The sequence below is a fragment of the Paralichthys olivaceus genome, chromosome 14 (assembly GCF_024713975.1).
Source record: "Paralichthys olivaceus isolate ysfri-2021 chromosome 14, ASM2471397v2, whole genome shotgun sequence".
Classification (NCBI taxonomy): Eukaryota; Metazoa; Chordata; class Actinopteri; order Pleuronectiformes; family Paralichthyidae; genus Paralichthys; species Paralichthys olivaceus.
In genome coordinates this window covers 12,345,860-12,360,041 of record NC_091106.1, presented here as the reverse complement: position 1 = coordinate 12,360,041, position 14,182 = coordinate 12,345,860, and the positions used below count along the sequence as shown (strand labels likewise).

Below are 14,182 nucleotides of genomic sequence, written 5' to 3'. Positions count from 1 at the left end.
CCACTCTTATGGACACAGCCAGCGATCTATGTTTTTTAGTTACATTTATGTTTCACAGCTTAATGTCTTGACAAAGTAAAAAATACACAGATTTGCTATAACATTAAAACCAGTTACTTGTTTTAAATGATGTAGCTGATCAGTGTCTCCTGTGAGTATTTGAAATATTAATTAGAGATGCTTCGTAAAACACCCATAAGTGCCATTAAAAGAAATAAGAAAAAACCTTTAGGTGAATTTAACATTTTTATTCTGTGTTTTGATATAATATTACTGGAAAGGTTGTGGTGATCAGGCAGTTTTTGGATCACCAGAACAATTGTTGTTAAAGCATACAACAGGACTATAATAGAAAACAACTTCAGAGCTTGAGTTCCTGCTTTGTGGTTGTGTTTAATATTCAACTTCACATATATAACAACTGGTAGAGCATTACAGTCAAACACTTACAAAAACCTACAGGTTGTGTTTACTTGTGAGAAACTCAAGCTTCCTCACATTTCGTAAATTCTACTCCTTTTAGCTTCAAAATAAACTTAAAAATACATTCCGTAAAAATCATCTTCATGTGTGAGCATGTGGGACGGTACTGCAGAATTATATTAAAAGATTTCCTCTTAGTTTATGTGCAATGAAATCATTAACTAACTTGGAGCAAAGAAGCTCTCTAGATCTCTTAAACAAATCTCTCTATCATATATAATAATGTTAAATATCGACCTTAAAATCTACATATAAGTTAAATAACAAATGTACATACATTCTCTGCAGAAAAACAGTAATGAGAGAACTGTTTTCTGTGGCATTTAACATTTGCATTTACACTTTATAACAATCACTTTTCGCCAGTTGTTTGTCTGCATGTTGTACCATCGTCTCCTTCTTAAAATTATTGGTAGCAATTATTTTGAATAAAGTTAAACAGCTGCTTAAACTATATTAAAATCATTCAAGAAATTAAATTAGTTAATGTCCCATTTTGCTCTGGTTTCAGTCCATATTTCAACATTTTTGCAAAATCCAAATTATTAAACATAAAGATGCACAAAGGTGTGTAAAAAATATTTTCACGTTGAGCTTTGGCTCCCTTGAGGATTTTTGGGGCGGTTTTGTTTGTGGCTGTTTGTCGGGCACATTTTCCTGATGGTTCAGAGGGGACCCGTGAAGTCTGCTGGTCTCATCATCATCGTTGTGGACTGCAGTGAATAGCCCGAACCTTTCCAGTAGTACCATTTGATTCCGTTGAATCGATTTGAGTTTTGGCCTTGCTGGTAATACATCCCATTCAAATTGGAGGGACCGCAAGCATCAAACCACCAACCTAGAATGTCAAAACAAACATCACTTTAAATTCATTCATGTTGTCAAAGAGGATAACGCATTCATACTTGTCTCTTTCACTCCTGACAGCTGAGCTAAACCATCTTTAAATCCTCTTGTTGTAACCATTTATACACCTTACAAATGTATTGCTTTTGAGTTTAATCACATCCTTTATAAAACCTGAAGCTTTGACATTAACAAGCTGTAACATCTACTACATATTGAATGAAAACACAAAGTTGAGTTTTATTTAATTTTTTCAAGCTAGAATCCTGATTTTATGAAATTAATTGTATTAAATTCATCTGTTTTGCACTTGTGGTTGCAGTTAAATTGATGTCGGCATCATGGCATCCTATGAGCAGCTATTTGAATTGAAAGTGGCAGTACATTCCTCTGTCGTGTCACGGTGTCAAGGCAGACATTTCCTATTTAATACCATTGAATTGGATGTGACAGTATAATTGCTACTGCTCTTACAAAACGATGGATCGTCGACGCACACCCCTTTTGGTTTTAGGTCCCCATGACACTTTTTAAGTTCTCATCAGTGTGTGCTGGGGAGACACTGGCTTGCCTTATAACTTGGTTTGGCCCTTTCAATTCAGTTAGGTCCTTTGTCACCTCAAACAGACAAGAGTTGATTAATCTCTGTGGTATTTCAGTGGTGAATTTAATATAGTTCACTGATTTAACATTGTACTTTTGTAACCTTGGAGGAATCTGTGCTGCTGAACCATAGATATATTGTATTCAATGCCTACAAAGAGGAGATGGGGTTTATGGCCTATGCAGCAGCTAGCCACTAGGGTCGATCAAGAAACTTTGGCTCCACTTTTGGTGAGCTGTCATGTCGTCCATCTTTATATACAGGCCTCTTGAACCTCTTCTCATATGTAGTAGTACTTCCCAACACCTGTCAACAGACTTTGATGTGTATAATTGATTTCCTCTTTAAAACCACAGGTAGTGGTTGTTTTGTATTGAAAACCTTTGCACTCAGAGACATATCTTATACATTTAGCTCCCATTTACACACTGGTTTACAGCATTTATTAAAATTTGTATTCATTCAAAACAGCCCACTGTACCATTTACACCAGGTCAATGCCAGTCAGTCACGATTGTGCATAATGTGCATATTGAGACTTCCTTATGGGGAAAAAGAGGACAGGGTTGGTGTTTTCATGCTTTCACGCTCACTTGGCAGACCTTAATACAGAGGGAGACAAACTGCTGGCAGCCGAGTCACTTTCAAGGGAACAGAGGAGGACCTTCAAGCTCTGTTCCCAGGCTATTAATGTCAGCCATTGTAGGGGTTGAATTCCCCAATGAGTTGATCAGTGATTAACTTTGAGCTAATTGTGCTCCCTGACCAGGCTACAAAAGTACGGGAGCCCTTAAAATGCACTTGGGAGATTTTTTTGGGAGGGTCGTGCTGAGATTGGAGCGTGTGGGAATGTGTGGCCATCGCAAATGAACATGATTTGTTTTGTTTTGTTATTTTCCTAATGAATAAGTTATTTACAAAAAATGTGTTTCTTACCCCCTGTTGTCAGCTGTGAACATTTGCAAACACATTTGTCATTGTCTGCATCCTTTGTACTGAAATCACTTCCTGGCTGCCCGATGCTGCTTATTTTGCCTGCTGTTCCACTGTAGCCTTTAAGGTGTATCCTGTAGAATGGGAAAAGGAGAAATGAAGGAAGAGGAGGAGGAAGTTCGTGACTGCTGTTCCTCAAAAGGCAATATCCGACTTACTTATACAGTTGTTTGGCTGTAACTTCACTACTGCTGCTAAAATGGGTTTTGGCATAGATTAAATGTCTCTACACATTTTCACGCTATTTTCATTTTCTTTATCGAAGGAATTGTTTGCTGCTATTTGTGTCATCTCTTTATAGGAGTTTGAAGTTGCTGAGCCAAGTAACTGTTGACCCAATTGATCATAGTTGCGTAGAGGTGGGAATGGAACTTGGTTGAATTGAAGCATTTCAAGTTCTGTTTGTCACATCAATTGAATTGAAGTAGCTTGGCTTTACAGTAGAAAAGCTTCCTGAAGGTTCTGTTATTACTGTATGTAAGGGATGCAAAACACATTATGTATTTCCTTATTTTTCAAATCCTAACCAGTTTTATTACATTTTCTTTGGGCTCATGCCAACTTATCATCATCATCAGGAAGTATATACTCTTACAAAGCACTAACAAGAGGACCATTAATGTTTTGTTCTTCTATACAGTAACAGAAGATCAACATTTATGACCAGATTATGTCCTGTCGTCTTGATAAAAACTGCTTTCCAGGAGATGAATATTCATTTTACTCTCTTTAAATTCTGATGCGGATGGCGACATTGACTTATACATCCAGTCTATTGGAATATGCATGAGTAGATGATCTCAGCCAAAGCTCCTGTGCTTTTATCTTAAACGATGTTCATGTATGAAATAGATTCAGCACGACATCTTATTTCTTATAAGACGGGGCTCCATGAATTCATTTTCTTTCATGGAGTACAGCTGCTGGATTTTGTCACTATATGCAGAATTTTAAGTTTTGAGGCTCCACTTCACAGGGTTCCACAGTGTTAAGATATAAATAAAGAAATAGAAGTAGCCTTTAAACGTCTTAAATATGTAAAGATATTACCTATTTGTTCTTAAATACATTTAGGTGGGTCTTACTTATGTTAACGTTCATTTAACTCATTTTCTTTCACTCGCTAATGTTGAGCTTTAACATTAGTCTTTTAAGAGAAAGACAATTGTTTTTGTCAGCATGCATAGTTTGTAATGTCTATGTGTGTTCTAGATCTTTCTCAATGATACAGATATTAGCACACTAATAAAACTACAAACAAGACCAACACAGAACTGATAACTGAGTCTATTTACACTATGATACTCTGTGCTTGTAGTTTGAGAGATAACGTGTCATCTTATCTTAAATTATAGGGACATGTATGTAATTCTGACACTTAAATTTAATTCATTATGGTCTTAAAAAGCCTTAACTTAAATTATTTAACCCTGCAGAAGTCCTGCTTTGGTGATGCTCATTGGCTGCAAACTAGCAACAGTTTTTGGTATTTGTTTGGGATAGCAGTAATATATACTCATGGATTTCTTTTTCCTCATTAACTTCAAAATAACATAACACATATTTGCCACCTTACATGCGACACATTCAATAGGGAACACTTCTCTTATGTTATGACATACCTGTAATTTTGTGCTTCGCCGTCAAGAGAAAACTGATCATATTGTGAAAATCCAGAGTTTCCTTCCCAGTCACTCAGCTGGATCCTCAGTATGTACATCTGTTGACTCGTCAGTCTGGAGACAAATTCATTTCCTAACCAGAATTCATTTGAAGGTTCTCCGAACCCCTGAAAAGATGTTACAGAAATGTAATTAAATATTGTTGATCCTTTGCAGTGTAGAGGCATTTAGCTTTGAGTCAATCAATTCATCAGTGAAACAGCACATAGACAGAGAATCACCATGTACTCTTCATTTCCTGCTTTAACACAGTTATTTTGCCCTGAAAGTGACATTTTTTCCATTATAAAACTTAAAGACACACCAAGTTTATCAAATCAAAGAATCAAAGTCACATTCACAGGTAGATTTTTCTAAGAATTCTAAGATTCTAAAGAATTCTTCTCTGAAATGATTTCTCTGTGGGGACCTGACACTGAACTTGACATTCATTGTGGCATTGTGTTGGGTAATTATTTCCCGCTTGGCATTGGCATTGTTGGTCTCAATGTTTTCAACTCGTACTTTCTGATTGTAGATTTAAGTTTCAGATGCACAGACAGAAATATTAAATCTGCTGTGACTGACTGTGGAACTTTAAAATGGAATTAATTTGAATGGATTGCAGATTATAATCACCTCATATCTCAGTTTTATTGGTTGCAGGTTGTCTTCTTTTAACAGTGCAGAGTCACCAGGCCCTTAAAACACTTTCAGTCAGTGGCCAAAACCAAATCTGGCCTCTGTCCTGTGCCACCGGACTGAAAACCCGTTACCTAGGATATATATTTTTTAAAGGGAAGAATTTCTTCTTAATAGTTTTACCTTTTTGTACTCCTGCCACGTACGGTGAAAGTCAACACGGCCGTCGAAGCGTTTTTGTAGCACTGTCCAGCCTCCTCCTTCTGTCTCCATGTCACAAAAAGCCTTCAGACACGAGGAGAAAAAAAGATCTGCTGTAATTAATAATTCAAAACGAATGCTCTGTAATGATCTCACAATTTCACAAGGTTTGGTTCAGTTAAAACAACTTTTAAGCCAAAGAGAAGAGGAACAGAGTTGAAGTCCAAGTCTTAATCACTGAAGAGTATCTAAGGAGATCACAGATTTAATTTAACCTCTGGTTTTAATTCCACTTTTTGCAGATCTGAGCGCACTACTTTTTTAGAGTTAAGCCAGTTGGAAGCCATTAAACTGCCTCACTGTACCTTAACCTCCATCGTGGTGTTGGGTAATGTGAGCGTGTAGACTCCACTTTGGGTGTTTCCTGACTTGTAGACAGCAGCACAGTCCATGAACGTGGTTGGCGTGTCCTGCATCATGATGGTTTTGGTCTCTGCAGAGAAAGATCAGCCTTGTTGGTTTGACAGCACACAATTTCACAGTGCTCATGTGTCATCCTATTGGAAGTTCACATCTTCTGGTAGCTAAAAGGATCAAATTAATTTCCTTAGTGTCACTGTGACTGCTGCAGGATCTGCACCAAATTTCACCTAGTTGGTATTAGCACTCCACATCTGCCTTATTGTTTCCATTAAGATCTCAGCATTATTTATGGAGAAATTCACAAAAATGTCTAAAATGTTAAAGAAAATTTGAAAAATCCATCAAAATGTTATGGGATCACTCTTGGCCATTACTCCACCTTGCCACCGTGTTTCAAGAAAACATGGGAAGCTATAACCTCCCTGGCAGAGGTAATAAAACCTATGAATGCTGTGATAAAACTCAGATCGATACGTCTTGATTATTTACCGCAAATATCAGAAACAGGTAAATGTCTACCAAGGTAAAATAATCATACCAGAGACTAAACAGAATTTTGAGGGTGCGCCCAAAGCTAACAAGCTACTGGATATAGCTTCATAGTCAATGGACACATTTGGAAGTTACTCAGTTTTCTCAGTAACTCTGCACCAGAAATTCAATAAGCATATTCCTTTAAATTGTGTCTAACCCTCAGTAGTTCCAGTGGTTACAGCAGTCTCAGCCTACAGGTCAAGACTGTGGTTGCACAAATATGATTCTTTAACAACCTTTAGTTAGGTGCTGACTCACCTCGAGCTGAGCTCACAGTGATGCTGTGAATGAGGTTGTTGAGGGTGTCCAGCAGCTCCTGCTGCTGATGCTGCAGGACAGAGTTGTTGGAGGAGACTTTGAGCAGCTGTTGCTCCAGCTCACCTATGATGGCGGTCTGCCTCAGTATCAGAGTCTGGAGCTGCTCCTTCTCCTCTTTGACCATCTTCAGCTCCACCTGCCTCTGCTCCTCCATCTCCCCCACCTTCTTCTCCAGGATGCTAAGGAGTCACAGACAAATTCAATAGTGAGCTTTGTCTTTGTTTTGTCCGGCACTGTACTGTGAGTGAGGCTGAAGTGAGTGAGCCCGCACCTGTTTTTGTTGTTCAGTTTGTTGATTTCATTTGTTTGGACAATTAGTTGTTTTTCCAACTTGTTGGTCGACAAGGAATTTTCAAGGAGTTGCCGCTCAAGTCGAGTTGTATGATGAATTACCTGCGAATAAAAGAAGCACTAATTTCAGCTCTGTCCCTGAGATCATTTACAAAAGAACCTCTTACTGCGTCTGCAGATGGACAGAGGAATACTTTAAATTGAATTATGCTGTTGCGTTTGTCTTCTCCATTTTAATGTTTAATATACACTTAATTGTCACACCTCGCTTCACAGTCTAATACAACAGTCCTAGAAAAATTCTCCATCAAGGTTATAATGTTGAAATTGATTTAGAGAGTTGTGGATTCATGGTCATTTTGGAGGCTGCAATTTGTGATGATGTGAACTGTATTGTGATGTGAACAAATGTGTCTATTGTTTTATTCACCCCACAGTTCAACAGCACCACATATTACACAGCTCCAAAGGTTATATCATTAAGTTGAATAAGCACCTCCCTAACACTACTGCATTTCAATAAAACCTTCAGTAATGGATTTATCTAGGGGCTTTTGTATGAAAATACATTAGCCAGAAAACTGAGTGACTGATAAAATGTTAAACAATGTTTGAAAACATTTAACCTAGAGGAAAGAATAGCAAAAGCATAATCTTAAATGACATAATAAACCTAAAAATGTTTATCTGATCAACAGGCAGTTTGTCCCTTGCCCCCAGTTTTTACCAGGGTGAACAAACAGCCATTTGCAAAATGGAAAAGTTTGACAGGAAAGAGCAACTAAATTCCAATACAGCAGACGTACCTGAGCCTGAACCAGGGAAAACCTTTACAATCCACGTATTTTCACAGATGTATTGAACTAAACTCTGGGGTTGGGGACCTTGCCTCTAATTTCCCATTTTGGAGGAACTGAACTCAGCAAAAAGCAGGTTGTTTACATGGATCCCAGCTATGTGTCTCCAATGGAGCTGTTGATGTCTTTGAACAGACGGATGTGTGATTGTGACAAACTGATAGACCCTTTCTGTGGGAATACGAGTGGGCTAATAACAGGAAATGCTGTACAGTTGGCTCACATAAGGTCATTGACGTGTAGCCACAATAATAAACTGACGCAGTCATGCCTGTTTTCACCCCTGCTTATTTTTTTAACACTCTGAAGCCACATTATTTAATGCACTGTACCACAGAGCTCACTGTGGAACCACCACATTGTTCAGCTGAGAAATCTGTTGTGCTTGTATGTTGACAGGTGCAGATGGGTTTGACCTTTTCTTAGTGCAACAGTGCACATCGGGTGTGTTTTTCTAAACGTTACATCTCTGTATGTTACGAAACAAAACCAAAAGCTCAACCTCACCTGTGCCTCCACGTTGGTCAGTTTCCTTGTTTGCTCGACGGTTTGACTCAGCAGGTTTGTTCCAATTTCTATCATCGTAGCTGTGTGGTTATGGACTGCACTCTGTTGGATTTGGACCATGTCCTGTTTCATACTGTCCTGTATGTAGTTCTCTAACTGCAACACAGAGGAAAGAAAAGCCACCATTTTAAAACATCTCCGTTTGTATGTTAAACTAATGGTTTTTGTTGTACAATGCTGCATCGATAGGGAAGTTCACAGATTGACAACCAGGTGCTGCCCGCTATAAAATATGTTGGACAAGGAGTGGGTCTGTTTTCTTTGCTTTCTTGAGCAAATGTGTTTTTGTAGTTGATATAACATTTTTACTTGTTGGTCCAGAAACATACATTCATGTTGTGGTTGTTAATTCCCTTAAGTTCAGTTAATACCATTGTCATAGAGTCACTGAAAAATGATCAGTTGCCCAATTCTACATTAAAACTCACACTTTATTATAATCAAACCTCAAAACACATCAGTCTTTTATTATTGTGCTCCCTCTTCAATAATACACAACCCATTTTTGGAATCAGTTGCTGATGCAGTAGTTTAGTGAAATAATGGAACATAATACATCATTTAAGCAAACCAGGGAGACAGAATTAACCCGCCTCAAGATATGTTCAATTTAGATTATATTATTCACTGTCTAATTATTAAAGTTTGTCCGAAATGCCAAAATGTGGAAATATTTTCCTATCAAAGCAATGAATTAATATATTAATAAAGTCTTCAGAAGATATAAAACATATGAAATGATTTTAACTGTCTAATCACGTGTTAAAGGTTTGTCCAAATACAGTTTTGTAGTTAAAAAAAAAAAATCGGGTTATGTTTCAAAGGTGTCTCTTTATTAATCATGGCTGTGTTTTGGTTGTAACATTCAATAAACCTATCAGAGTGCCACCTCTGTGTCCCTTTTAAACTCAGGTGCACCTTGGTGGATTCCTATGAGAACATTAGATTTGCCAGGTACTCAGAGTGAACGCTTCATTGCACAAGGGCAGACCACCTGTGTGTGTAACATGCACAGCGTGTGCGTGTAACAAGCAGAGCGTGTGCGTATCGTGCGCCTATAGGTGCATGGTACTATCTTTGCATTGAATTGTGCAGTTCAGGTTTTTATTAGCATAAAGCGCTGCATCTGACCACACCATTTTTAGACCAACACGTCCATGAGCATTCAGATGCATGAGTGCAGTTAAATTAAAACAATGTGGGTGCTGCACAGGAAAAACACAACTGCATAAATCTTGAACTAGCAGATACAGTTGTGTCACTAAGACACTGACTTCTCATATCAAATATTAAACCTCTGATTCATAGTAATAATACAATGGCCTCAAGCAGGGGAGGTTGTCAGCGTGTCAGTGTTTCATCTTTACGAAATTCGTTCTTATCTACCTTACGGTATTGCCGGATTTAGACCAAGACCAATCATTAAGTTATTTCCTGCACGGTGTTCCTGAGTGGCAATCAGGTCACACGTCTCGTAAACAGGATGGAAGTGTTGAGTGAGGAGTTACATCCTTCATGACAGTGTGACTTGTGTACAGCCGGAGAGCAGCGTCAATTAAATGTCTTTGTCATCTATAGTAAGTTATTTACTCATCAGTCAGTAATGTAAAGTCCAAACAGACACATTTATTATTATTTTTCTCTAATGGCAAATACAACTAACAGCTGCAATCAGTGCTGATTTTGTTTGTCTTCCTTTCCTGGTGTCCAGTCTGTTTATGTTCTTGAATGTACACAGGGACGTGTGTTAGGTGGAAGGATTTAATTTGAACTGTCGGCAGGATGTCCCATTGACAGTCCGTGATCTAATCAGTTGTTTACTCCGCGTGTCTCAAAGGCGTCAGGGAGGAATGACTAAGTTCCTCATTCACCCTCCTTCCTCAGTTGTCTGCAGGTCGTGCAGCACGAGATATTTCAAAAATGAAATTACTGTATTCTGACGGGTTTTGAATAAGTACATCAAGGAATTTGTACTGTATATCTCTTCTTTACGCTGCAAGAATTTTAAACATTTAAAATGCTTAAAAAATTACATGCTCAGAAAATAACATTTCAGTCTTGAAGATAAAAGAAAGACGTAGGATTATTTGGCCTTGGTGGAGGTATGTGCTTTAGTTTTATCTGTGATGGAAGATAATTTATGAGGCATCTCAGTTCTTTATTACTCAACAGGTTGTCACATCATTTATCTTGGTTGTTGATGTATTAACAGCCATAACTCACTATAGACCTTTACAGTGTCTAATGCGTCCTCTCTGGAGCCACAGTAAAGAAAAATATGAATAAATGGATACTTTGTAAGCATATGTATAATTACTTATAACGAATATTATAGATATGAATCTGCTCTGTTGTATGGCAAAATATCAAGTTTATTTTAGGGTGGAACTTTGTGTTGCGAAACATTAATCACAGTTTTCACACCTTAGCTGTGATTTCTTGTTCTCCCATATTTAATATCTGAAGTGCAAATGAATTTAATGAATCACATGACAGAACAAAGAAGGTACCTCCTGGATTCACACCAAGTTATTTGAGAGGGATCGTGCTCATTCAAGTACAGATTATAGTCGCACATTATTAATCATCACCGCTTCTTTTAATGTGACATGTACATAACCTGTCCCTGTATCAAGTGTGCTGTTGGGTTTTGTTAAAGCTTCACTGATGTGGTGGTGAATTGGCCTTTGAATTCTGAGCCAGCATGTCAAAGTTTTTGTCTGATTGAGCGTCGTCACTGAGGAGCGGCATCGAGCTCATGCAGAACATCAAAGACGATGCCCCCTGAGCTCCCCCGAGGAACGGATCTGAGCCCGTTTACGTTACGAGATGTGGAATTGTGTGATCAAGCTGTGAGACGCTCTTGTCTCATCTGGCTCGTCTTGTGAAGCTCCGATCGTTAATAGCACTCTGAAGTGGCAGTGAGTGGGAGCTGGAAAAGAAGCAGTTCACTTATTTCTCCCTCAAGTCAATAGCTCAGCAAACTGAAAGCAAAGCATGCGTCCCTCGTGTGGACACCTGTGATGAGTTTTTGTTCATTTCTCGTCCATTATATCCTTTTGTATTCAACAACATATAACTTTCTTATGTTTATTTTCATCTTTGCTTGCTCAGAATAGATTCCCAAAGTTTTAAACTGCTTTCAGACCAACTAGTTCTTCTCGACATAAAACTTTTACAAGTGAAGCATTTTTATCACTTTTGTAGTACAAGTGTTACTTGTGTCTGCATGGTAGTTAACAAGGGGCTGGTGATTTAGTATGATAGTCTGCACATTGAAGACTTCACTGATCAACTGACCAAAATAGTTGTTGATAGATCAATTCACTGATAATTTAATCGATAGGTAAATCTTGAATATTGTGGATTTTGTTGAACAAAGTTGTCAGTGTTGATCAGTTGCTTTTGTAATTTAGTAGATAAATGATTACGGCTGAGCAATAAAACGGTTTCAATATAATTTTCATTATTAAAAAAAGGGTTCAATGAATAGATCGATATATTATTCATGCATTGTGTGGGCACAGTAAGAAGTTATAACATGTTATTAATCTACTGAGATTTGTAAAATGTTTTGCTGTTTATCTAGTGTTTGTCATGACCTGCTCATAAAGAAGAGTTTAAAACCACAACCTTCACTCAGGAGTGAAAATCAGTCTTTAAACTGAAATGACAGAATTACCAATGTGAAATTTGTGGTGACAATTGTTGATATTGACCGATGTGAAAATGTTTATATTGCTATAATATTCTGGCAACATCGTCCAGCCCATCGTCCTCTCAACAGTTGAACAGTTGTCCCTGAATGTTTGCAAGTCAGAATAAACAAGTGTTGAATCTTAAAATGTGTCTCCTCCAGCTGCAGAAGTCATTCAGTAAACATCAGGCAACGTCATAAGTTTATCTAAGTTGTATGATCCAGATGTTTAATTTACAGTGAGAATTTGAGCGGAAGTTCCTCTGACACCTGCATGGAGGCTCTTTCAGCTCTTCGCTCAGTTTGTTGCATTGACTAAATATCATGGATATGATTGAACTTTACCTTGAGCAGCCACTGCGTGTTGTTCTCCATGGTGATCTCCAGCTGCTCCAGCCTCTGCGCTGACTCGTCGTTGTCCACAGGTCCGTCCTTTTGAACTGGGTAGTTGTAGCTGTTGGCCTGGGTCTGACAGTTCTCCTGCTCCGGCAGCAGAAAGGTGTAGCTGCACGGACCGTTCTGGATCTGATACTGTCTCTTACCAACAGCACTGTATCCTGTCCTCAGACCAAGGCAGAAACTTAGAAGTAGTAGGTCAACATGCAGCATCTTCATAGTAGAGTTCTCTTACCTAAAATAAACTCAGTGAAATAATAACTCCTTGGATTTTCAAGTTTTAACTCAAACTTCTCTCAATGATTGTGCGTCGATTTTCCCGACAGCCGTCAAGTGTAAACAGTTCTCTTGAGGTTCTACAGATTCCTTTTAATACCTCTCGGTGGTAGGAGGAGAAAGAGCCATCAGGAATTAGAGGTAGTGTTTGGTTCTCTTAGGTCACCAGTGGCAGACTGCATGTGCTCGCCTTTCATCGAGCCCCCAGCCACTTGTTTGAGCAGCCTATGGCCCCTTCTGATTAGCTAACTGTGTTTTCCAACCACTCCCCCCTCACTGTGGCCAGTCACTGTGAAGAGCAGTGAAGTGGAGATTCCTTTCAGTACACACAACACAGGAGCAGATGCAGAGACGACACATCTTTCACTATATCCTCTTCAAAACCCATGTGCTTTTTTTCGCTGTAGCTGGAACAGCTCTTCAGGATGCAGCTGTCCACCTTCAGGACACTGTGATAGTAGCTGTGTCCATCCCATTCATTGAAGAATGTTTCCCGGCTTACGACAAACACTCAAGCATCTTTGAACACGAGAGTCAAAGGAAAAAGCCTTTGTTTAATGATGTTATTGACGCTTTCCATTTATAATCATACTTTGCTCTTTTAAGAGGTTTAATCTACATTAAAAGCAAAATCGAATGATATCTACTGATTATTATTTCACATACATTTTCCATATATTAGGTTCATTTCACTCATAACAGGATAAAACAATCCAATTTGGTCCCAAACATCAGCCAGGATGTTTTCTGGTTTATTAAAAGACAGCGTTGACATTTGTCAGTTCCAGCTGTTAAAGAGACGAGTGTTTCTAGTCTTCCTCTCTGAGCAACAACATGGCTGAAAAGCCAGAGTTACTAAGTTGTGGCTGAAAGAAAAATTATTTTCAGTAGAAAATAGTTTTGAGAATGAATCACCACTGGGTCTTTAGAAAATTAGGAGTCTGGCTCCCAACAACACACAATGACACTGTTAGAATGACAAACCTGCAGGACACAATGGAGAGTCTGGGGCCTTTCTGCAGCATTATCCTGGCCTGAAAAAGTTTTTGAGTCTTTTAAAGGACTCTCATGTCACAGTGAGGACAGAGTGCAGGTGTGTGGTGCAGGAAGTGTATTCACATAGAGGGACGTTTTTGTGCTATACTGCTGGAAAGGGCCTCTAACATAGACTCTCAGTCATTCCTTAAGCAACTTCACCACTTTTGTCAACTGCATCATATTTTATTTTTTGACAGGAAAGCCGCAGATTTGTCCTCTGCAGTGGGATAGAAATACCATAACAGAATTGTAGGAAGTAGGCTGATGTAATACTTACTGTATACGGGAAATGCAACATATTTCAGGCGCATTACCACAGAGGAAGGACACGTCGTCATTTCAAAAACATTTTTTC

The 14,182-nt window shown here is 38.5% G+C and overlaps 2 protein-coding genes across 2 annotated transcripts in view; one reads left to right on the top strand and one right to left on the bottom strand.

Moving 5' to 3' along the window:
• The window catches only part of mcph1 (microcephalin 1), a 28,146-nt gene that overhangs the window by 10,184 nt on the left and 3,780 nt on the right, over positions 1–14,182 (top strand). The gene's annotated exons all lie outside the window — the stretch shown is intronic.
• angpt2a (angiopoietin 2a) lies at positions 235–13,871 on the bottom strand. The gene is made up of 10 exons (XM_020091853.2): positions 13,774–13,871; positions 12,463–13,308; positions 8,361–8,516; positions 6,977–7,098; positions 6,646–6,884; positions 5,796–5,923; positions 5,413–5,514; positions 4,549–4,715; positions 2,870–3,000; positions 235–1,321 (listed from the first exon to the last, which is right to left on the bottom strand). Exons 2-10 carry the CDS (start codon positions 12,730–12,732, stop codon positions 1,149–1,151), a joined length of 1,488 nt encoding a protein of 495 aa, XP_019947412.2. The 5' UTR covers positions 12,733–13,308; positions 13,774–13,871; the 3' UTR covers positions 235–1,148.

Bases quoted from the DNA above. Each gene is read 5' to 3' on its own strand.
- angpt2a (XM_020091853.2), bottom strand. From the start codon at position 12,732: ATGAAGATGCTGCATGTTGACCTACTACTTCTAAGTTTCTGCCTTGGT. The intron at 8,517-12,462 runs GTAAAGTTCAAT...TCTGTGTTGCAG, and splicing joins ACACGCAGTGGCTGCTCAAG to TTAGAGAACTACATACAGGA. The intron at 7,099-8,360 runs GTGAGGTTGAGC...TTTTATTCGCAG, and splicing joins TGACCAACGTGGAGGCACAG to GTAATTCATCATACAACTCG.